General features: G+C 33.8%; 1 protein-coding gene across 3 annotated transcripts in view; it reads right to left on the reverse strand.

Moving 5' to 3' along the window:
• Positions 1-24,159: 24,159 nt before the first annotated feature.
• LOC114336930 (uncharacterized MFS-type transporter C09D4.1) overlaps positions 24,160-25,539 on the reverse strand; it is a 467,061-nt gene continuing 465,681 nt past the window's right edge. Inside the window, exon 10 of one of the 3 annotated variants that reach the window (XR_007695792.1) lies at positions 24,160-24,287. Coding sequence is in view for 1 of the 3 variants with exons in the window: in XM_050641713.1 (XP_050497670.1) it covers positions 24,265-24,287 (23 nt within the window). In the remaining 2 variants the exon portion in view is untranslated. The remainder of the gene's footprint in view (positions 24,288-25,539) is intronic. The other 2 variants (XM_050641711.1, XM_050641713.1) reach the window with 2 other exon arrangements.

The raw sequence follows: 25,539 nt of genomic DNA on the forward strand, positions 1-25,539 counted from the left end.
AGACATAGGTACGTTTATTAAGCAAACGCAAACTGTCAATATTTTTTCATGTAGAATTACCCCTTAAAGTTTGCCATATTTATTTAAAAAAAACCCTGTATTGACGAAGAACAAGGCTATTTGTTAACGTACCTAAGTTTTTTATTATCCAACATAATGAATTAATCATGAGGATATAATAAAATAAAAAAAAGAATGTAATTCCGTATAGTACAGATTGGAACTAAATTTTTATCAAAGTTTAGGTGAATACAAAAGATATTTTCAAGAAAGTATCCAAATCATATAAGGGGATCATTGGTTAAATAATTAAGAAGGGGTCATTTTTGCACAATAGTAACTTTTTTTACTGCTGCGGTAATTCACGCTTTTACGATTTTTTCTACAAAGTTGAATAATAAAGCTTTTAGTTAAGATTTACTAAATTAAATTTGACCCTTATTTATTCAAATAACTATATGAATGAGCCCCAAAGGGCCCGTAGTAATACATCAAGTACATAACTCCAAAAAAAAAGAAGAAAAAACGAAAAAAAAGTTTGTTAATTAGTGAAAAATTCTCAGGAACCCAAATATCGAAAAGGCATTTAAAAATGTTTAATCCCAGCGACGTTATTCAAAAAAGAAGTAATAAAGAAATTAGAATAATAATTTTTTAATGCCATTTAGAGTTTAATTAAAATTTGAATTTATCATTTATCAATACATTTATTGAAAATATACATAACAATAAAAATAATGAGACCTTGTACAGGTGTATTATTCTTTTGGTAACAACCGCGTTTTTGCAATTGAAAATATAATATAGTAACATTTAATAAACAAATTTAATATTAAGCAGTAATTTTTTTTGCTTAATACTAAATTTAATAAATTAATTAATAATAAATTTAAATTCGAGACATAAAAAATGACCCATTTTTATAGTGGTACGTTAGGTTCTTGGAGAAGTGTATTTGCCCGCCGCACATAGGGGTATTGTACACTTCTGAGCGGCCAAAAGTCCATTTTCTAGAATTCAACACAGGAAAAAAAAAAGATATTCTCAGGTAGCTAAATGTTCAATTAATCGTGTAATATAGTTTATTCTACCTTATTTCGAATTTGACCGCCTGGCGCCAGTCTAAACTTGATCGTTCATTTGAGTGCATGTGTGATAGTTTGTGTTGTTCGCTGCGTAACCGCGTATTTGACAATTATTTTTCGAGTAGTGTGCAAACAGATTAAAGCGAAAGCTATGGATTGTGATGAAGCAGGTAATTTTGTATGGTTTCTATATTTTTTAAGTAATAAAAGGTTTGGAATCTATTTTGTATACATTTTACAATAAGTGTTGTTTTCTAGTCATTTTTTTAAATCAAATTTTTATATTTCAGTAAGTTTGTTATATTTCCCGACATTTCCCGGCATTAATTTTAGCATTTTCGAATAGCCCGTGTTTTAGTCTTAACAACATATCTAAAATTGGTTCCAGTTTTTTCCAATATTTGACGCTATAGCACAATGAAGATGACTATAGCATAACTATAAACATTTTTAATGTCTTATATTTTGTTACATTTTCTCATTTTTTTGTTATAGGGCCCTCAGGAGTTCGAGTTATAACTCGAAAACACTTGTTTGAGGTTACGATGCAAGAAAATTTAACCAATATTAATGAAAGATTAGAGTATTTGGAAAAATACGTTCTAAAATTAGGCCCATTTTCGAACGAAGATCTGAAGAAAATTAAACACGATTTGTCACGTTTTAAGTCAGAAGTAAAAAGAAGATGGACTGACGCTCACTATATACAAGATAGTTTTATGAAATACAATAAAACATGGCTAGAGGGGACGTTTTTTGTTTTACCGCAAGCTACAACGGCAACAGGACGACCGCTTAGATCTTTTTCTGATTTAAGTGAAAGAAGTAAAAGAAGAAAAACAAAAAATTTACGCGAAAGCACCGAGTTAGAAGTGCTCATTTTCGCTACACAATCAAAACTAGGGGAAAAGGGAAAAAGAGATGCCGCATTAGTGTTAAAAGAAATTAATCCGACACCAAAACGTGCTACAGAATACAAAAAGGCATATAACCTAACAAAAGAAAAACCTTCGACTTCTCAATTGTCTCCAGTACAAGCCTTGTCTATGTTTGTGGAAGCTGACTTGTCTAGAAGACAATACGAAGTGATACGGAGTACTAATAAAAAATTTTATCCTTGCTACAGCATACTACAGAAATCAAAACAAGAGTGTTACCCAGACAAAGAATCTTACCGAGTAACAGAAACAAGTGCCGAAATAAACCTGCAGAGTTTAATAGACCATACAAGTACAAGATTATTAACGTATGTGGAAGAAATATTGTTATCGACGCTGCTGAAAGAAGAAGAAAGAGGCGCATTACTGTTAATATGTAAGTGGGGCTGTGATGGAGCACAACAAGCTCAATATAAACAAAAATTTGAATGCGATTCCAATTCCGATACGAATTTATTTCAGAGTTCTTTGGTGCCTTTGCAGCTTATTTGCTTCACTAATAATAAAATTCTATGGCAGAATATAACACCTTCCTCACCACGTTATTGTCGCCCAATCAGACTACGATTTGTCAAAGAAACCAAAGATGTAACAAATGAAGAAATAAGCTACGTCAAAAATGCCGCAAAGAATTTGAAAAATACTGAAGTAAAGTTGGAAGAAAAAACTTATTCGGTAAAGCACTCTATGATGCTAACCATGATAGATGGAAAGGTGTGTAACGCTGCCACTAACACTACATCTACAATGAAATGTTATATATGTGGTTTGACATCCAAGGATTTTAATTGTTTAGAAAAAAAGGGAACGGTTAAATCGGAGACACTTGAGTTTGGATTGTCCATTCTACATGCTAGAATTCGTTTTTTAGAATCTGTTCTGCATCTCGCGTATAAACTACCTGTAAAAAAGTGGCAACTAAGAGCTGAGAATGACAAAGCAGCAGTAAAACAGAAGAAGCATGATATACAGGAAGAATTCAGGATCAAGATGGGCCTAATTGTGGACGTTCCAAAACAGAATTTCGGAAACACAAATGATGGCAACACCAGTCGAAGGTTTTTTGCAGATCATGAATTATCTGCTGAAATTACCGGTATTGATGTGAATTTTATATTCCGCCTAAAAGTGATCTTAGAAGTATTATCAAGTGGACATAAGATTAATTCAGAAAAATTTTCTATTTGTGCTAAGGAAACTGCAGAGCTGTATGTTAAACTCTACCCATGGCATCCAATGACACCAACTTTACATAAAATTCTAATGCATGGATCGGAAGTAATAGAAAAAGCTCTGTTACCGATTGGTCAGTTGTCGGAAGAAGCTGCGGAAGCACGAAATAAATATATTCGAATGTATCGTCAGAATTTTGCGCGAAAATTCAGTAGAGAAGCCTGCAATATGGATATTCTAAACAGGCTACTTCTTAGTTCCGATCCAATAATTATAGGAATGAGACCAATTAGAAGAAAAACAACCAAACCCTTCATGAAGGAAACAATAGCTTTGTTACTTTCCGCTGAAGTTGACACCGTATCTGACGATGAATCGTCATCAGATACGATGATGATGATAGGATATTCATCAGACGAAGAACCAAGGTCTTCTTCTAGTTAGTTTTTTAAACCTATCTAAAATTGGTGCATAAAAAGTTAATTTGAATAACAATATTATTTTAGAAATATTTATCTAGAATTTTTTTCTGTTCAGCTGATAAAATTTTGTGAAAATTCATTATATTGAAAGTTTATTTTTGTAATGTATAATTAAGTATTAAAGCATTGTATAAAGCTTAAAAGATTTATAATTGCTGTCTACAAAAGGTTTTACTTATTTCAAATGGATAATAAGGGCAATAAACGCAAAAATTGATATTTGCATTTTATTTTGATTATTTGCAAGATATTAAAAAAGTTTTGCTTTTTTCTACCTATTTAGAAAATAGTTTAGTTTAGTAAAAAAGTTTTGTCCGTCCAGATCGCTCAAATACCCGTATTTGCCGTTATAACATAAGAACAAAGCGTCTTTGTTTAAGCTCATTTTCAATGTTCATTCATCCTTGGATTGAAAAAACTGAATCTATTTTCAACCAATGAGTCTCGCCAATTCAAATCTATTTTTGACTTCGGTTTATTAGAATTTATTAGGTTTATTATTATTATCTATATGTTGGTGTTATACGCAGAACTTATTAGTTGCTACGGTTGTATTATGTAATGTGCATTTTATTTAAATTTTGCAATATATTGTTTTGTTTTATTCCATTTCCTTTATTTTGTACTAATATTGACGATTTATGTAATTTAAGTAAAGTGTATTTGTTTTTGTTTTTTTTTCGAATTTTTGTAAGCCTTGCCCATATAATTGTAAAATTTTCAGTGACAATAAAACATATTTCTATTTTATTCTATACAAGCGTTTTTGCTTCTTTTATCGCGGGGGAAAGGGCCCCGCGACCAACTTTGATATGGGGCCCCCGTGGGGTTATCTACGCCACTGACTCGAGAACACCTAGAAGAGATGCTAAAAACTGTAGAAACATTTTCTAATGATATTAGTATGCAGTTCGGTCTAGACAAGTGCCGTGTTTTGAATATAGTCAGAGGAAAGGTACAGCCCGGTGGATTCGATATGCAAAATGGCCAGAACATCGAGGCCATGGACGACAAAGATATGTACAAATATCTTGGAGTAAAGCAGGTGCGGAAAATTGACCATAAGCAAATGAAAACTGAGATAACTACTGAGTTTATAAGAAGGGTAAAACAGCTGCTTCGTTCACAGCTTAACAGTAAAAATTTGTTTAAGGCACTAAACACCTACGCTTGTTCCGCGCTTAGCTATTCATTTGGTATCGTTAAGTGGACAAAAACGGATATAGAAAATCTTCAGCGAAAAGTACGAACACACCTCACAAAGGCACAAAAACACCACCCTAAAAGTGCAGTAGAACGAACGACATTACCCCGGTATTTAGGAGGAAGAGGACTTATGGATATAGGTGAGCAATTAGATAAACAAATTGCTAATTTAAGAACTTATTTTCAGATGCAGGCTGAGATATCTACTCTACATCGCGCTATCTGCGCAGTAGATGACACAACACCGATCAAACTGAGGGAAGCAGAACTGCGCATAAACCACCTTACTAAGGACGAAAAAGTGCGCGCCTGGATGGGTAAACCTTTGCACGGGCGACATCCCAATGAGGTCAGCCAAGATTTTACTGGTTCCCTGTATGATTTTCTCGCTCACCGTAATTTTTCTAACAGAGTCAAACAATCGTTGCTAAAACTAAGAACAGAATATGAAGAATCTATCATATCTAGTGGTAACAGTAAAAAAATTTATCGGTACATTCGCACATCTTTATCTTCTAAAGTCTCCATACCATTACTTCAAAAAGATGATGGGTCCATATGTTCTTCTAATAATGAATCTTCGGAATGTTTATCCTTATTTTTTTCTCAGGTTTTTACAGACGAACCAAATGACACCATTCCTCAAATAATGAGTCCACGTCTCCTTACAACTCTTGATAATATCTCTTTCACTCCAGATGTTATTAAACAACATTTGTCGAAACTACGCAATAATTCATCACCTGGATTAGATGGACTAACTTCTTTTTTCCTTAAACAGTGTGCAGAGTCTGTAGCCATACCTATATCCTTTATAATGAATACTTCTTTTAATCAGGGTTCTCTTCCCTCGTCATGGAAATTGGCTTCGGTTACTCCTATATTCAAGAAAGGAAATAAACTTGACTGCAATAATTATCGTCCAATCAGCCTAGTTCCTATTGTCGGCAAGGTCATGGAATCCATTATTTCTGAAGCTATGTCTGAATTCCTCCTTCAAGAAAATGTCATCCCTCACCAGCAGCATGGTTTTATCAAGGGTCGTTCAACGATCACAAACTTACTTCATTGTATAAGTGACTGGTCTTCATCTTTAAACAATCGACATCCTGTTGATGTAGTCTATTTAGATTTCTCCAAAGCTTTCGATCGTGTTCCCAAACGTCGATTACTAGCTAAATTGGATCACTATGGTATCCGCGGAAAGTTAAACTTTTGGATTCAAAATTTTCTATCAGACAGGTACTTCCGAGTTCGTGTTGGGGAAGCTTATTCACTGGACAAACCAGTCAAGAGTGGAGTTCCACAAGGATCAGTACTTGGACCACTACTATTTTGTATATACACTAGTGATCTTCCTCTTGTTGTATCCAGTAAGGTTTCCATTTACGCAGATGATACTAAATTATATGTGAATCCAGTTATTGACCAACATGTTCTTCAAACCGACCTTGACGCAATATTCAAATGGTCCTCAGAGTGGTTACTTCCACTGAATATTGAAAAATGCGTCATACTACATATTGGCAAAAATAACCCATTACTACCGTACTTTATTAATGGGCATCCCATAGAGTCAGTAACCTCCCACAAATATCTTGGAGTGATAGTTAACAGTAACTTAAATTGGTCTGACCATATAGTGTCCGTGTGTAAACGTGCAAATTCTAAACTGTTTCTAATCCGCAAATATTTTACACGAATATCTCTAACCTCAATGAGTAAACTTTACTCTATATACGTCAGACCTATTCTTGAGTTTGCAGGACCAGTGTGGAGTCCAGATCTTAACCGTGATAAAGTCTTACTTGAAAATGTTCAACGTAAAGCCACAAGACTGGCATTTGGCCGTGTAAGACCTAATTATGAAGACAGACTATCCTTGGCTCATCTAACAACATTTGAACATCGACGTCTTCGAGGTGACCTAATTATATCCTTCCGTATTTTAAAATATAATTTTGGAAACCTTAACACAATATTTACGCTAAATCTAGACGAACGATTAAGAGGTCATCGATATAAATTAAAGAGGGAACAGACGACAACAAGATCCAGAATGAACTTTTTACCAAACAGAATATTTAACATCTGGAATAACTTAGATGAAGACACCATATCGGCAACTAGTGTTAACATTTTTAAAAATAGACTTGATAATTCTTTATTTTCTTTGCAAGACTAAATAATTTTAGGACGGCATTATTTATTGTTTCAAAATTTTGTTTGAAATTGTAATCTTTAAAATTTTTATTAGTTTTATAACGATATTTTTCTTTGTTTTGAACATTATGGGAGCTTTACAGGATTGAATTGTTTTAGGGCGACATTGTTTTCATCATCCAGCCTCAAAAGTCCACTGCTGAACATAGGCCTCCTCCCCTCGTTTCCAACCCCATCTATCCTGCGCCGCCCTCATCCAGTTTTTATTTACCTTTCTTAAGTCGTCAGTCCATCTTGTAGGCGGTCGACCGACGCTTCTCTTGTCTTCTCTTGGCCTCCATTCCAATAACCTCTTCGTCCATCGCCCATCTGTCATTCTGGCTACGTGTCCTGCCCATCTCCACTTCAACCTGGCTATCCTCTCGATGACGTCAGTCACCTTTGTTCTTCTCCTGATTTCTTCGTTTCTGATTTTGTCTCGCAGAGTTATTCCTAACATTGACCGCTCCATTCTTCTCTGCGTGACTCCTAGTTTGGTAGCCGAGGCTTTAGTTAAGGTAAGTGTTTCTGATCCGTACGTCAAGACTGGGAGGACGCACTGATCGAATACCTTTCTCTTTAGACATGTGGGTAACTCACTTTTAAAAGTTTCTCTCAGTTTTCCAAATGCTGCCCACCCAAGACCGATTCTTCTCTTCAGCTCATGAGTCTGGTTATCCCTGCCAATCGTAATTTCATGTCCCAGGTATTTATATCTATCTACGAGTTCTATTTCCTTCCCACCAATACTGATGTTCTGGTTGGGACATTGTTTTATTGTTTCAATATTTTTATTTGATGTTTGTTAATTTTTAACTTTATTCTTAATTTGTCTTAGTTGTAAAATGATATTTCTCTTTGTTTTTGGGCATAATAGGAGCTCGCTCCTCTGCCCTTATTTGATTTATAATAATAATAATAATAATAATAAAAGATTATGTCGACAATATAGCGTCGAACTACTGGTTGACATCAGGAAAGATGTTCCCTGAAACGGAGGGTTCATTACTGGCCATTCAGGATCAGGTTATACCAACCAGAAACTACCTGAAATATATCATCAAAGACCCTCAGGTTCAAAACGACAGATGCCGATATGGATGTCAAGCCCAAGAAACCATCCAACATCTTACAGGGGGCTGCCAGGCATTTGCTGCAACTGAATACAAGGAACGGCATGACGCAGTGGGAAAAATCCTTCATCAAGAGATAGCTATCAAGCTGGGACTTCTCCAAACGGACCATCTCCCGTATTATCAATACGTCCCTGAGAGTGTGCTTGAGGATGGCAACTACAAGCTATACTGGGACCGCACTGTGCTCACAGATCAAACAGTGGCACATAATAGACCAGATCTCGTACTAGTTAATAAATTAACAAGACAAACAACACTAATTGATGTGGCGATACCTAACAACAATAATCTACGTAGTAAATTCACTGAAAAGATCGCCAAGTACAGAGATCTAGAAATTCAAATACGAAGGCAATGGAGAATGCAAAGTACCCAGACGATACCTATTGTTATATCTACTACTGGAGTCATTCCGAAGAACCTCCTCGAAAGCATAAGAAGGCTGGGTCTAAATGAACATCTTTACAAGATCATGCAGAAAGCTGTACTACTCGCAACGGCCAGATGTGTACGAAAATTTTTGGGAGATACACCTACATAACAAGTCACCTAGGGCTCGATAACACGGAAAGAGTCCCACCAGAGCTCAATCCTTTTGATACCGTAGGTATCTGGGATGAGTCAACTTTCCCCTTAGAGGGAGTGTGAGCCGTATGGCTAAATCTGATAATAATAATAATAATAATCCTTCATCAGGAGATAGCTATCAAGCTGGGACTTCTCCAAACGGACCATCTCCCGTATTATCAATACGTCCCTGAGAGTATGCTTGAGGATGGCAACTACAAGCTATACTGGGACCGCACTGTGCTCACAGACCAAACAGTGGCACATAATAGACCAGATCTCGTACTAGTTAATAAATTAACAAAACAAACAACACTAATTGATGTGGAGATACCTAACAACAATAATCTACGTAGTAAATTTACTGAAAAGATCGCCAAGTACAGAGATCTGGAAATTCAAATACGAAGGCAATGGAGAATGCAAAGTACCCAGATGATACCGATTATCATGTCTACTACTGGAGTCATTCCGAAGACCCTCCTCGAAAGCATCAAAAAGCTGGGTCTGAATGAACATCTTTATAAGACCATGCAGAAAGCTGTACTACTCGCGACGGCCAGAAGTGTACGAAAATTTTTGGGAGATACACCTGCATTCCAAGTCACCTAGGGCTCGATAACACGGAAAGAGTCCCACCAGAGCTCAATCCTTTTGATACCGTAGGTATCTGGGATGAGTCAATTTTCCCCTTAGAGGGAGTGTGAGCCGTATGGCTAAATCTGGAAATAATAATAATAAATGTCTTTAATAATATTTAAAAAATTATAAAATAAGGATTTATAATATATTTGTAGGGCGAGATTCAGTTTGTATATTGCTGTCAAGAGACAACAACATACATCTGCTCTCCCACCTAACCCCCAATATTGCAATTTATAGTCTAACTTAAATGATTTATAAAAAGTATATATTAAAATTCAGAAGTACCTACAGCTGTAAATAATCAATGTAAATAAATATCTATAATTAATAATAACTTAATATTTCTTATAAATAGCAATTGGTATATTCGTATATATGTTACTGTTCACTAAACAGAAGCTCAAACATTTTTCTTTTAAACATTGTCCTGGAAATGATTCGAAAGCTGTCACACAAATCGTTATAGTAGCTAACAATTGAAAAAGAAAATGAACGTCTAAAAAAATGTGTTGAATGGCTTGGCAAGGTGAGAGAATTTTTATGTCGGATGTTAAGATTATGCACGTCAGTCTTGTAAGTTATTCTATCATACAAATATGGAGGCATTCTATCCCTAATGACTTTATGATAGAAGCATAAAGCATGTAGTTTTCGTCGATTTTTCATATTTAACCATTTGAGTTTAGTAAAGGTACTACTTATACTTTAATATTTTCTGATTCCGAAAACTAAACGCAGGCAACAATTTTGCAACTTTTGTATTCTCCGGGAATCGAATTCTGTGAGACATGCATGATAAAGTACATCGCAGTAATTAAGTTTTGATAAAATTAGACCATTACACAACATAGATTTGGTAGCTCTGTTTAACATACTACGGCTTTGATATAACAGTTTCAGTACCGCGTATCCTCTTTGTAGACACAGACTGACGTGATGCGTAAATCTTAAATCTTCATCTAACCACACACCAAGGCTTTTAATTTTTTTAACAAAAACTAAACTATCGACACCAAAGATAATTTTTTTCCAGTAATTTTCCAAAAATATTTTTCTATGAGCTGATTTTCCGAAAATAATAGCCTGAGTTTTTGATGCATTCAATTTTAAACAATGATTTTGGGAAAAAATTTGTAAGCTGAGTAAATCATAATTTATTGCTTGGACCGCCTGTTCACATTCATCTAAACTAAATGATATATAAAGCTGAGTATCGTCTGCATAATAATGTTGAGAACAAGATAAAAAAGTAGAAGGAAAATTTGATATGTATATAGAGAATAATATTGGGCCTAATATAGAACCTTGAGGCACACCAGTATTAACTCTTAAAAAAGTTGAAGTAGTTTGATTAAGTTTTACTGTTTGATATCTGTTAGAAATATATAATTTTATTAAAGAAATTTCTCCAAATCCTAAACCAATATATTGTAAGATTGATAATAATAAATCGTGATTAATGGTGTCAAAAGCTTTTGAATAGTCCAAAAGCATTAAAACTGATATTTTATTTTGATCATGGGCTCTATAAATGTCATCCGTAATATTTAATAAAGCAGATAAACAGCTGTGATTGGACCTAAAGCCAGATTGCATGGGAGGAATTATATTGTTATTATTTAAATGTTTTACTAATTGGATTTCGATTGCTTTTTCCAAAATTTTAGATAACGGTGGTAATATACTTACAGGCCTTAGATCGTTTAAAGATTCGGAAACTTTTGTTTTGGGCAAAGGGATAACATTTGCCCTATTCCAATTATCGGGAAAAATTGAGTTCTTCAAGCAAAAATTAATAACATGAGTGATGTATGGTAGAAGAAAGGGAATACATAACTGAAGCGTTAAAATATTAATACCATCGTGTCCAGTAGCTTTACTCTTAATGTTGTTAATTATATGTAAAATATCGATTTCTGTGACTGACCTAAACTTAAGTGCCGACGTGAGAGAATCTATTACATTATTTTGGTAAAATATTTTTGTATCAAAGTCTGCATTCATTTTAGGTATAACATCAATGAAATGTTTATTAATCTCGTTTGCAGTCCACGTGCCACTTATTTTTTGTACATTTTTACTGTATTTGTCCTCATTTGTTAAATGTTTTAAATCACTCCACATATCTTTGATAGATTTGGCCTGTAGGATTTTAAAATATGATTTTTTTCTCTTACAATTGTGTTTGATACTAAGTTACGTAACTGTTTATAATTTATCCATTGCTCGATATTCTTAGTTATTTTATACCCGGCAAATGTTCTATCCCTATCCAACATCATAGCTCTAATAGTGTCAGTCAACCATGGAGCATATTTCTTTGTGATTCTGAAAGTCCGAAAAGGGGCATGGATATCAAGCAAAGTAGTGATATTATCCGACAAAAATGCAACCTTATATTATTACCTTATATATTATTTTCCACGGTATGGATTTCAAATCTGATTTAAAGTGATCATAATTTAGTTGCTTAAAATTTCGACATGTAGTAAATTTAGTTTGGTTAGTTTTAACTTTACAGCCTAATTTCAACAACACCATTTCATGATCACTTATTTCTGGAATATGCACCAGCCCCACAGACAAAACTTTTTCCTCAGTAGAAGTGATTACATAATCCAGCAAAGTTGATGTTGAATCTGTGACCCTTGTTGCTTGGTTAACCACCTGCTTTAGTCCGAGGCCTTCTATTACCTCTGTAACAAACTGTGTGAAATAATTACCAACATCCAACAAATCAACATTGAAGTCGCCCAAACAAAGTATATGGTCGACCAATAGCAGCACAGAGGACAAAACAGTTTCAAAAACTTCAAAAAAGGACTTATACAATGCTTCCTTGGGATTATAACAAAACACCAACAGCCAATGTTTCATTTTTTAAAGATAGTTTTATCCATATTTGCTCAATCTCATTAGTTGATGGTAAACACATGGTACATTTACGGTAGTTGATGGTACATTTTAGGTAAACACCTACACCTCCACCCACAAGATTCCCACCTCTATCAACCCTTTCAAAGTTATAACCAGGTATACAAATATCTCTATTGGATATACGTTCATTTAACCATGTTTCACTTATAGCTAAGACATCCAAATCATTCTCCAGAACAACCCTTTTTACTTCGTTAAAATAAGCTAGTAAGGACCTTGAATTTATGTGAGCACACTTTAAATTATTCATTTATTGTAGGTCTAGTAAACTCGTAAATAACCACATGATTATAAGAATATACACACATACATATATTTATACATAATATATAATAATATAAACAACTAATAGTTTCTACAACATTGCCCACTTATATAAAGTCTCACTTGTGTATTGGTGATTTAATTAAATGTGTATATATTTTTTATTTCTAGGTTCGAAATAAAATGGGCTAAATGGGCTTGGGCAGGACATGTTGCCAGACTGACGGATGACAGATTTTTTTTTAATGCTCCACTCGGAGTAACATTACAATCTGTTCACTATTGGAACAATGAGTAACTTAACTCTAATCTAACCTAACTACATTTTTTTAAGCTAAAGTCTTACTCATCAGTATTTCTTTAGGTTATATTAGCATATCGCCTATTTACACTACAATTAACGTGTACACTACCGCACGATGCGCACTACACTATCTCATATGGTTTAGTACCGCACTATGCGCACTACACTAGCTCATATGGTTTGATTCTTTTAAGACGTCTGGTCTGGTTCGTGTTGTCAAGTAGCTGGAGGGCCTCAACATTCACGTGACGATGGAGCCTATCTTCGTGGTTCCCGGCAAATCTAGATATAGTCTGTCTAACGGTGTCGATCCCCAGATCATTGTGGATGATACTGTTTCTAATATACCAGGGGGCATCTACGATGTTCCTTAGTACCTTGTTTTGGAAGCGTTGAATTATTTGTATATTACTTTCGCTGGCACACCCCCATAGTTGTATGCCATAGCTCCAGACAGGCTTGAGGATTTGATTGTAGAGTAGCAACTTATTATGGATTGATAATTTGGAGTCACGTCCAAGCAGCCAATACATTTTTTTATATCTGATTCCAAGCTCTTGTCTTTTCTTTTTAATATGTGCTTTCCACCTAAGTCTTGCATCAAGAGTGATACCCAGATATTTTGCAGTATTCTCATATGGAATCTGGATATCATTTATTCTGATTGGTATGTATTGCCTCCTTTTATTGGTAAAATCAATATGTATGGATTTGGTTTCATTCAACTTGATTCTCCATGCTTTAGTCCATTTATATATCAGATTTATGGAGTTCTGTAAGTTATGTACCGCTTCTTCATGATTATTTCCAACTGAGATAATTGCTGTGTCATCTGCAAATGTAGCAATAGTATCTTGACGTAGTTGAGGGATATCTCTGGTGTATAAAATGTACAGAACTGGTCCAAGGACACTTCCTTGTGGAACACCAGCTCTAATCTGTCTCAAATCAGAGTATGCTTCCTCCTGCTTTACTCTGAAGCATCTGTCTGATATGTATGATTCTAAGAGTTGGGCGAACTGTTCTGGTAGGTGATAGCGCAGTTTATGTATTAATCCTTTGTGCCACACCTTGTCGAATGCTTGGGCCACATCCAGGAAGACAGTGGTGCAAACTTTCTTTTCTTCCAGTGCCATTTCTATGATGTCAGTGATCCTATGCACTTGCTCAATAGTAGAATGGCTCTCTCTAAAACCAAATTGGTGGGATGGGATTAGCTGTCTCTCTTCAATTATTGGCTTTAGCCTTTTTAGGAGCATTTTTTCATAGAGTTTTGCTATCACCGGGATGAGTGATATTGGTCTGTACGACGTTACTTGGTGAGGTTGTTTTCCAGGTTTAGTTATCATTATCACCTCTGCCACTTTCCACAACTTCGGAACATATTTAAGTCTATATGAAGCGTTGAAAAGGTGGGTTAGTTTTATAATGGTTTTCTTCGGCAGCTGCTTTAAAATCTCACCAGTAATAAGATCAAAGCCAGGCGCTTTTTTCGGATTCAAATTGTGCTTTATTTCTGTCTCTAATTCATTAGGAGTAACAGGGTTGATTTTTATGTTTTCATCATTTAGTTCAATTGGTTCTTCAAGATCTTCTCCATCATGTGGTTTGAATGTATTTTCTAAATGATCTGCAAATATTGTAGCTTTTTGTTCATTGCTACGAGCCCAGGTACCATTGCTATTCCTAATAGGAGGATTTTGTATAATTGGTCTTTTAAACCGTTTAGCTGCTTTCCACAGAGAGTAGTCTGTCGTTTTATCAGCGCTTAGTTCACTGAGGTACTCCCCTATGGACTCTTGTTGTATGCGTTTGATTTCTCGCTTTAATTTTTGTGTGGCATTGTTTAAAACAGTTTTATCTGCAGGATTTCTAGTCATGTGCCAGTTTCGTCGTAGTTTTCTCTTTTCGGCTATCATATCCCTTATTTCTTTAGGATAATTGTTGCCTTTAGTTCTTTGGATAATAGTTGGTGAATTATCCCAAGCTGCTTGCTGGATCTTATTCGTAATTTTTTCTACAGCTTCATCTAATTCCTTGGGGGTTTTTAATGAGCCAGAGAGATCAGTTATCCTTTCTAATTGTAATTGGAAACTAGTCCAGTCTGTACACTTATTTGTTAATCGTGGTGGATTTTCTTTCTGTATGAGAGTGTCACTGAGAGTAAGAAGAATTGGAGAATGATCCGAATTCATGTCCAATGCTTCTTCCACGTGTACAAAATTAGACGCAAGGCCTTTTATGATAAAAAAATCTATTAAATCAGGTATCTTGTTTGGGTCCGTTGGCCAATAGGTGGGGTGCCTGTGCTCAGAACATCACACTTTAAGTGTTTGGTTGCTTTGAGTAGCTCTTTACCTTTATTTGTGGTTAATCTGGAACCCCAATGGACATGTTTGGCATTAAAATCGCCTCCTATAATGAACCTTTTACCGTAATTCATCAAGAAGTTGGTATAATTTTCTTCTTTTAATGCATGTCGAGGAGGACAGTACAACGCTACTATGATAACGTTATAATCTCTCATGGTTACGTTGACAGCTGTGGCTTGAATCTCTGCTGTTTGGTATCCAGTGTCTTGATAATGTCTAATGGTTTCTTTTATAATAACCGCACTACCCCCTTTTGCTGCATTATCTGGGTGTATTGTTTGGTATATTTTGTAGCCACGGAATCTGATATATGATTCTCTAGTAAAATGTGTTTCGGATATAAGGCACACATCTATTTTTTCAAGGTCAAGGACTATTTGCAATTCCTGTTGGTGGTTTTGGAGTCCATTGGCGTTCCATTGCATAATGCGCAGTTGCTTAGCCATTTTTGTTTTTTGGTATCGCTCCTTGGGCGCGTTTTTCTAAATTAAGGATTCTGTTATCCATTTGATTTAGTCTGTCTAGTATTTGCTGCAATAGTATTTCAGTAGCTGCAGATTCTTGTTGTGTCGATTTTTCATTACAATTATTTTGGTTTTTTGCAATCTCGCTATATGTTTTCTTTTGTGTTTTTTCTTCACGCTGTTGTTCTACCCGTGGAATGGCATTTCGTTGTGGATGCCGAGATGGGTTAGGTTTTTTGGTTTGCTTTTGTCGGAGTTTTTGTATCTCTTTTGCAACGACACATCCTCGATAATTAGCTGGATGTTCACCTCCGCAATGTACACATTTAGGTTTGTCATCCTTAGGTTTTTTACAATCTGCTGTTAGATGCTTGCTAGTGCATCTGACACATCTTGGTTCCTTAGCGCAGTATTTATGTGTATGACCATAAGCCTGGCACCGTTTACATTGTGGTACAAGTTTATTGGTTTTTAAAGAGACTACTTCCACCCTGCTACCCATGATGTCAGTAATTCCAAATATTTTATTAACATCTTCATCCTGCCTGAATGTTAGTAAAAACATATTTAAAGGTTCTTTGGTTCGGAATTTTAGCCTAGGAACAGCTTCCAAAAGTTTATATCCCCTTTTTCTTAAATCAGATACTATGCTTTCAGGTTTGCACGTGTGATGCAGTTTTTTAGCCATAACCTTTATTGTACGGCTTTGTTTGTTTTCATAAGAATGAAATAAATAGTTGTGTTCTTGGAGCAGTTGTGTTACAAGCCTGTAGCTTTCTCCATCTTGCACATTTATTTTCATATTTTCATTATTAATGATTTTAATTTGATATCCCTTAATTTTTTCATTAAGCATTTCATATAGTATATTGTAGTCTTTAATCCCATCTACAACTATGGGGGGTGGTAGTTTAGGTTTTTTAATTTCATTGGTTTGTATATGTAGATTATTCAAACTTTTTTGATGTAGATCATTAGTTGTGATTGTTTGTGTTTTAAATTTTTTCTTGTGTTGAACTCGTATCCACTCGGTTTCTCTTGCTAATTCCTCTTCATCGGTTTCATATACTACTGGTATCGCATCTTCTCTGGTTGGTACGTTTTTCACTTGTTCGTATTTTTCCAAATGATTCTGCATTACTTGCATTTGTTGTTGCATTTGAGAAATCGTATCCTGAAGCCTTTTAACAGTTTCGGATTGTTCTTTCCATGCATTGAAATAGTTTATTTCATTAGTTGCCCTTGCTTGGTTCTCCTTCATCAGGGCCTGATTTTGCTGTGCTAGGAGTACTTCAACGGGCGTTGATGGCGTCGACGTGGATGGAAAATGCACTGGCTGCATAATAATTTGCTGCTGTTGTTGCTGCATTTGCAATTCAATGCTATTTACATCCATTTTTGCTTGATTTTGTTAAAATAATGTACTAAATAAACTTACCTAATTTAGGCAGAATTTGGTGCACTATGAACTGGCCTATAACACCTTGTCGATAACGACTTGGTGTTATTTTTATTTATCATAATGACTTGTGATAACTTTTTATGAATTCAACAATTAAGTACTTATCGCCACTGAAACTTGATATATATCGGAGCTTGGTAAAAACACAACCTTACTCGTCAAAATTCAAATATCAACTTGGATGACAGATGGACCACAAAGATTCTGGAATGGCGACCAAGGCAGGAGGCATATCGAAGCAGAGGACGACCACCGACTAGATGGACGGATGATATCAAGCGCATCACCACAAATTGGATGCAAGAAGCTCAAGATAGAAATAGGTGGAAATTTTTACGGGAGGCCTACGTTCAGCAGTGGACAAATATAGGCTAGTTGTATATACGATGTATTACGCTATAAAATATATGATGTATATATTTTTTATAACAAACAACTAGATAATACTTTTTTAATAAAGTTAAATAAAAAAAACAAATTGACCAACTGTAAGTTTAAAATACTAATTATTCCTAATACTATGTAATACTAAAAATAATGATAACGAAATAATTGCGAAACAAACGAAATAAATCAAAAATAAATCAGTTCTGTTTTTGTCAAACTTCGAAAAGTCAAAGCTTTTTTCGAATAATATACTGTAATGCGATTAAATCAGTAATAATTATATTATGTATTTATTTTGGTAATGAAGGAATGTCATTTACGGATGTGATAAGTTTCCTAGAGCCATTGTGAGATACATAAATTTTACCTTGATAAGTCCAGCACTTTTTTGCACCTACAGTTGACCGAACTTTTTTTAACAATTCATGACACTGTAACGATAGCATTTCACTAACACCAATATTGCACCCTTTAAAATTTCGTTTTTCCATAAACACTTTATCTCTAAGCCATCTATTTACAAACACAATAGCGACTGGTCTTGGTGTTTTCATATTACTACTTGTTTTTTTACCAAGTCGATAAAAAGTAACTAGATTTGTAGGTACTACATTTGTTTTAAGTTTATTGGTAATAATATCAGCAATAGACATCGGCAAATCTTCCTTCTCTTTCTCTTCTATGCCATTTATAATAAGGGATCTCTGACGTATGTCCCGTTTTAAATACTCAACGATATTTTGGTTCTGAATAACTGTTGATTGTAATTTATTTAAATCTTCTTTAACAGAATTAATTAATTCTAAGGCTTTGGACTCAAATTCATTTATTGTATCTAGGTGTTTATCTGATGTGTGTGTTGTTACCTGAGATTTGAGTTCCGTAATGCCTTTTTGAAGAAACTCTTCTAGCTTTGAAACACGTGTTGCTAGCATTTTATTGTCAATTTCTGGATTGTTTCTTGTATTTGGCATTTTATTTTAACTGTAGAGCTTCTTATAGATATTATTTCACTAACTGACACTCCAAACTAATTTAATAACGCACATAAACATAAACAAATTAGATTTTCTCGAAGCTCGACTCAAACACAACCTACTTAGTCAGCGCCATATTGTCAACGATTAGAGGAAAATTTCAGAAGAAGATGAGCAACAATTTAAAATTCGTAGCGATACAAATGACACAGTAAACAGCAACGCAAAACCCCTTTTAGGAGTCCGTGTATGGAGAAGAGCAGCCACAGACAGGCAAGGGTGGAGGCAAAAAATAATGGAGGCCAAGGCTCAATTTAGGCTGTAGTGCCGTAGAAGAAGAAGAAGCGATACAAATGGTTTCTATAATCGAATAGGTTTACTAAAAACAGCAATATTTGCAATATTTTCGAATGAAATCTTCGAATTTGCAATGAAATCGAGATATAAAAAGCACAAGTCGTATTCTCCAAAATCCAAATATTGACCTTAATTCAGTAGTGGCACTTAGATCACTTAAAGAATTTCTATTTTTTAAGGAATATTCGAATGACTCCACTGGATTATGGAACATCTCCAGAGACTAAAATGACAACACCACAGAAATTTAGGACTTTTTATTTAGGAAAATTTTATCGCTATTATAAATTTACGTGCATAGAAATCGGTCCACTTAAAATTTAGGACTTTTTATTTAGGAAAATTTTATCGCTATTATTAATTTACGTGCATAGAAATCGGTCCACTTAAAAATTTGGTCATTTTTGATGTCTCATATTTCCTAAACCTATTTGCCGATTTAAGTGATATTTGAACATGTTATAGCCTGATTCTTTAAAAATACCACTGTAATAATATTGTTGCTAAACAGGTAAATTTTCATTGTATACCGGGTGTACCAATCAAACTGTGTTTTTTTCTCAAAGTTCGCATCACCCTGTGGAATATTCTAATAAAAAATCAACAGACGTTTAAAAAATCACTTAAATCGGACAACAGGTTTAGGAGAATAGACAACAGGTTAAATATGAGACATCAAAAATGACCAAATTTTTAAGTGGGCCGATTTCTATGCACGTAAGTTTAGATCGCTTCATTTCCTCTATAAGTCGGAGGCTTTCTATATATGAATCGATTCATTCCAATTTTGGATTTTTACATAATTTGGAAAGTTTAACTGCCAACGAAATTGAAGCTTACCGACATTTATAGCAATGATTTAGATGAAAACCTAGGTGTCGAACTGGTACAATATGTATGTAGAATTTTTCAATTAATTTAAAGAGGAAATCAGCTCATCAAATATAAGTACAGAATTTCAAATGTAATGTAGGTACCGACTGTTAAAAGAAAATAATGTGAATGATGCGTTTCCAAACGTTGAGGTGACACTTCATTTATATTTACTTCTGATGCTAACTTACTGCAGTGGAGAGAGATCATTCTCAAACTTTACGTTAATTAAAAATCGACTTCGGTCTATGATGGGTCAAGAGCGTTTGAATCATCTCTCTGTAATGAGCATTGAACACGATGTCTTAAAGCAGCTATAGACATATGTCCGATATAATCAAGGAATCTTCAATTAAAAAAATCTCGAAAAGTACCCGGACGTTAACCATACATTTTACTACAGTCGAACCCGCTTATTAGAATACCGGTTACAGGAATATCCCGGTTTAAGGAATAAAAATTTGAGGTCCCGAAACGTTTTTACTAGCCACTAATGATCGGTTATTAGAATATCTCGGTTAAAGGAATAAGCGGGTTCGATTGTATGTTTATTTTTAATATTTTACTGTAAAGAGATACAGCTCTTATATTTTGTATTATTTAAAAATATATTTATAAAAGTAGATCAATATTGTAGTAGATCAACTAAAAGGGAAAACCTTGTAGTTGTCTGTATACCATAGTTAGAACAACAATTTTTAATGGTAGTAGGTAGGGCCCCACAACAATTTTGCCCAGGGGCCCCCACTGCCTTAAATCCGGCTCTTGTAGGTACCCATCATAGTCTCGTGAAATTCAAGTACAATTAGTAAGTTATCGTACTTTGTTGTGAATTTGTGAATAGTACTAGTCCAGGGCGCATCTGTTTTGAGATGGACGTTGAGAGGTGACTCATATTTTTTTGCAGAAATTTCTTGGAATTTACTCCTATAATAATAATTGGGTTATCCTCCCACTCAAAAATGTCCGGAACATCGTTTAAATAATCAAAATGTCAAAAAATTAAGGAAAAATTCGAGTATTTTCTTCGTTTTTTGATTATAACTTTCAAAGTAATATACTTTCGAGAAAAGTTGTACGGATATAAAAGTTGCGTAATTAAATTTCATACAACATAATATGATTGTCACCCTTGTTGCAACATAGCAATAATTGCGAAAAAAAACATAAAAAACAAAATTGGAAAGAAATCCTTTGTAAAAGGTATAAATTTTTTTTTATTAAAATCCCTTAAAAGGGCTACGTCACAACAAAACGTTTTCGATTTTTATAAAAAATCATCATCAGTGTTCGATCTAAAAATAAGTATAACCGATTTAATAAATATAAAGTTAGTATTTAAATTTTGACAAAGGTTAGAGCAAGTTGGTTATACTTACAAACTGGATGCTAGCTGAGCCACAAAAGAAAAATATCCGGGTAAAAACCCTTTACATATAATTTTACCCGGATATTTTTCTTTTGTGGCTCAGCTAGCATCCAGTTTGTAAGTATAACCAACTTGCTCCAACCTTTGTCAAAATTTAAATACTAACTTTATATTCATTAAATCGGTTATTGGGACTGTGCAAGTTGCGCAAAGCGACACCTATTTCTACGCTCTACACTTTTATTCGCATTTTAATTGTATTGACCAATTACGTTAGTCCTGGTTGCTGGATAATTGTCAAGGCCATAGCCCAAAAAAATAATAAGAAGAAAAAATAAGATTCAAGTTATGTGATGAAAACGTAAACAATTGTATGTAGTAAATAAAATTAGTTATTAAAATGCAGTACTGCAAGCAAACTACAATTAATTCAATTTACCTTTATATAATAATTGCATATCATATCAATATTGTGGAGCAACATATAATTTTTCTCCTTCAATGACAGTAGATATGAAATGTACGTCAATTTGACAATTTCAATTGACAATATGAATTATTTAAGAAAGTTGCAATATTTCTCCGCTATTCGCGCACGATCGTTTCACGTATCCCTTCCAAGTACTTGCACACCGCGAATACTTATTTTTAGATCGAACACTGATGATGATTTTTTATAAAAATCGAAAACGTTTTGTTGTGATGTAGCCCTTTTAAGGGATTTTAATAAAAAAAATTTATACCTTTTCTTTCCAATTTTGTGATTGATGGTATACAGCCAAATACAGGAAAACCATTTTCTTTTCCTTGTGGATAAAAAACAAGTATTTGCATTTTACGTTTTTCAACCATTTATGCTACACCTTCATATTTTACCCAGAAAAACTATATAATATAGTAAAACAATACTGTAAATTTCATTAATATCGGTGCAATATATTTTGCAAAATAAATTTTGCAATCCAGCTTTCGCAAAAAAAATTCATGTTTTCAAAATGTTGCAAGACTGGAAATAAAGCAGATAGCACGTTAAACACGTTTTTTTGCGTATAGAAGAATACCGTACCTTTCATTTGCAATTTTTAAAATTAAAATCCATTAACTACCACGACGTCAGGAATTTTTTTAAATACACATTTTTTTTGGTGTTACGCGCAGGACAGCGGTGTTCGATTAACACAAATTGATTTCCACCAAAATTTCTTCCAATCTTTATCTAATATATTATTTTCTTACACTATATTTTGTTGAATTTTAATATTTTAATTTCACAAAAATCAAACTAATTTGAATATTTTTTGTGAAATATTGTTTAAACAGTTGCATATGTTTAAAAATAATAAACTTTTATTCTCTAACTTAAAATATATGAACAAAGAAAGTTTTTGTCAAAAAAAGTGTTATTTCAAAAGACAGAGCATGTGTTTTATTTTGCAATAAACAAATTTATTTATTTATATCGAAATGTACTAAAAATTAAAATTTGTCAATCATTATCAAAGGTCATTGGAATACCCAATCAGAGCAAACTATTCGCTGTCCTGCACGTAACACCAAAAAAATGTGTATTTAAAAAAATTCCTGACGCCGTAGTGGTCAACCGATTTTAATTTTGCAAATTGAAAATAAAAGGCACGGTATTCTTTTATTTGTAAAAAAATAAACTTGCTGTCTGCTTTATATTTAGTCCTGCAAGCTTTTGAAAAAATTAATTTTTTTTGCGAAAGCTGGATTGCAAAATTTATTTTGCAAAATCTATTCAACCGATCTTAATGAAATTCACAGTATTGTTTTCTTATATCATAAATTTTTTCTTGGTAAAATATGGAGGTCCTAAGTGTAGCAAAAATGGTTGAAAAACGTAAAGTGCGAATACTTGTTTTTTTATCGTTTTTTCGCAAATATTGCTATTTTGCAACAAGGGTGACAATTTTTAAAATTTTTAACGAATTCTATATTGTAGGAAATTTAATTAAGCAACTTTTATGTCAGTAGGTACAACTTTTCTCAGAAATGAATATTTTCAAAGGTATAATCAAAAAACGAATAAAAAAATCGAATTTTTCCTTTATTTTTTGAAATTTTGATTATTTAAACAATGTTCCGGACCTTTTTGAGTGGGAGGATAATGAGTTATTTTCAAGCAATTTCTGCAAAAAATATGAGTCACCTCTCAACGTCCAAATGTACTAATATTTTTACATATGCGCCCCTGGTCTATACATACTTTCACGTGATATAACCGAGTTCCTGTTCAGGATGTTTCCAATTCAATCAACCAGTTCCTCGCCAAGAAGACGCAAATCCTGCTAAACGTGATAGACGCTGCAATTGTTACAGTGAACAAATTAGTCGTATACGCCTATGAAATGTAGAAAGTGTAGGGCATTCACTTGTAAACGACATTCTAAATATAATCTTGTACCTATGCACAAATTGTAATGATCAAATGAATTAAAGTTTTTTTGTACAATTTATTAAAATTAGTTAATTAATGAAGCTTTTTTCATTTTTTGACAAAATAAATAACGATGCAGTTAATTAATACTAAAAAAAGTGTCCAAACTAATAAAGAACTACACGGCAGCACATTGCGGCTGCGCGCCCGACGTTGTAATTTTTAATGCGCGCCCGGCGGAAGATTAATCGGAAATACACATCAGCATGCAAATATCAAATAAAATTAAGTTGTATTTTGTACAGCAATAAGCAGATAGTACTGGTAAAGGAAGAAAAAAAACTACTCTGTAGTATTTTATATTGTTTATATTAAAATGAGTGTATAAAAAATTAAGTTTTTTTATAAAATAATCGTTGATTGAAATATCAATCAAGGAAATCATTAATATCATTTAAAAACTACTGATCGGACTGTTTTCACCGAAATTATCTAATATATAAAATTAATACGATATTTTTTGTATAAATTAAAATTAATAATAATTTTAAATAATTACTTATGTACCTATATATAAATTATATATAAATAAATATAAATATATATAATATAAATTCATCTTGTGTGCTGCTTTTCTTTGTATAAAACATTATACACAATTTTACACTAGGTATAGGTCTTCATATTATCTGAAAAAGTTCAGTTCTTATATTTTAAGTACATTTCTTATATTTTTTATTATTTAAAAATATATTTATACAAGTAGATCAACATTGTAGTAGATCAACTAAAAGGGAAAGCCTTGTAGTTGGCTGTATACCATAGTTATAACAATAATTTTTAATTGTAGTAGGTACAGCCCCACAACAATTTTGCCCAGGGACCCCCACTGCCTTAAATGCGACTCTGGTGGGTACCCCCCATCATAGTCTCGTGAAATTTAAGTACAATCAGTAAGTTATCGTACTTTGTTGTGAATAGTACATACTTTCACGTGGTATAACCGAGTTCCTGTTCAGGATGTTTCCAAATCAATCAACCAGTTCCTCGCCAAGAAGACGCAAATCCTGCTAAACGTGATAGACGCTGCAATTGTTACAGTGAACAAATTAGTCGTATACGCCTATGAAATGTAAAAAGTGTAGGGCATTCACTTGTAAACGACATTCTAAATCTAATATTGTACCTATGCACAAATTGTACCTAATGATAAAATGAATTAAAGTTTTTTTTATTGTACAATTTATTAAAATTAGTTAAATTAATGAAGCTTTTTTATTTTTTGACAAAATAAATAACGATACAGTTAATCAATACTAAAAAAGTGTCGAAAATAATAAGGAACTACACGGCAGCACATTGCTACTGCGCGCCCGACGACGCCGACGTTGTAATTTTTCAATGCGCGCCCGGCGGAATGTTTAAGGTCGATTCTCACTATACCTTCCGTTTACTTTCCATATCCGTGGCATTCCGTTTCCATAAAATATTATTAAATACAAATCATATAGTATATGCCCACTTTCCATTTCGTTTACCTATCATTCCCGAAGCCTTGCGTTCAATATCGTCCAAGTATGTTTCGGCGACGCATCGGGTACCCTATGGATAGTGTGAATATTGCTATTACCTTGCGGTTCAGTCACGTATTTTTTTCTGCGACAAGATGTGACTTGTCGGGGTAGGGTATGAATAGGGGAAATAATGTTTACATAGCGGTGCAGTCGAAGTTGTTGAGATAAAAATAATATCAACGACAAAAAATTTATAGAACTTTTTATAATTTTAAAAATAAAAAATACAGTGATAATACATTTAAAGACAACATTATTTTGGCCGGCTGTTGCCAAGGAATTAAAATTATTTCTTCATCCAATATCTTCTTATTCTTCTTTATAAGCAATTTTGCTTGTTCATTGGCGGATTGATATATGGACGATC

Source organism: Diabrotica virgifera, chromosome 1 (genome assembly GCF_917563875.1).
Source record: "Diabrotica virgifera virgifera chromosome 1, PGI_DIABVI_V3a".
Taxonomy (NCBI): domain Eukaryota; kingdom Metazoa; phylum Arthropoda; class Insecta; order Coleoptera; family Chrysomelidae; genus Diabrotica; species Diabrotica virgifera.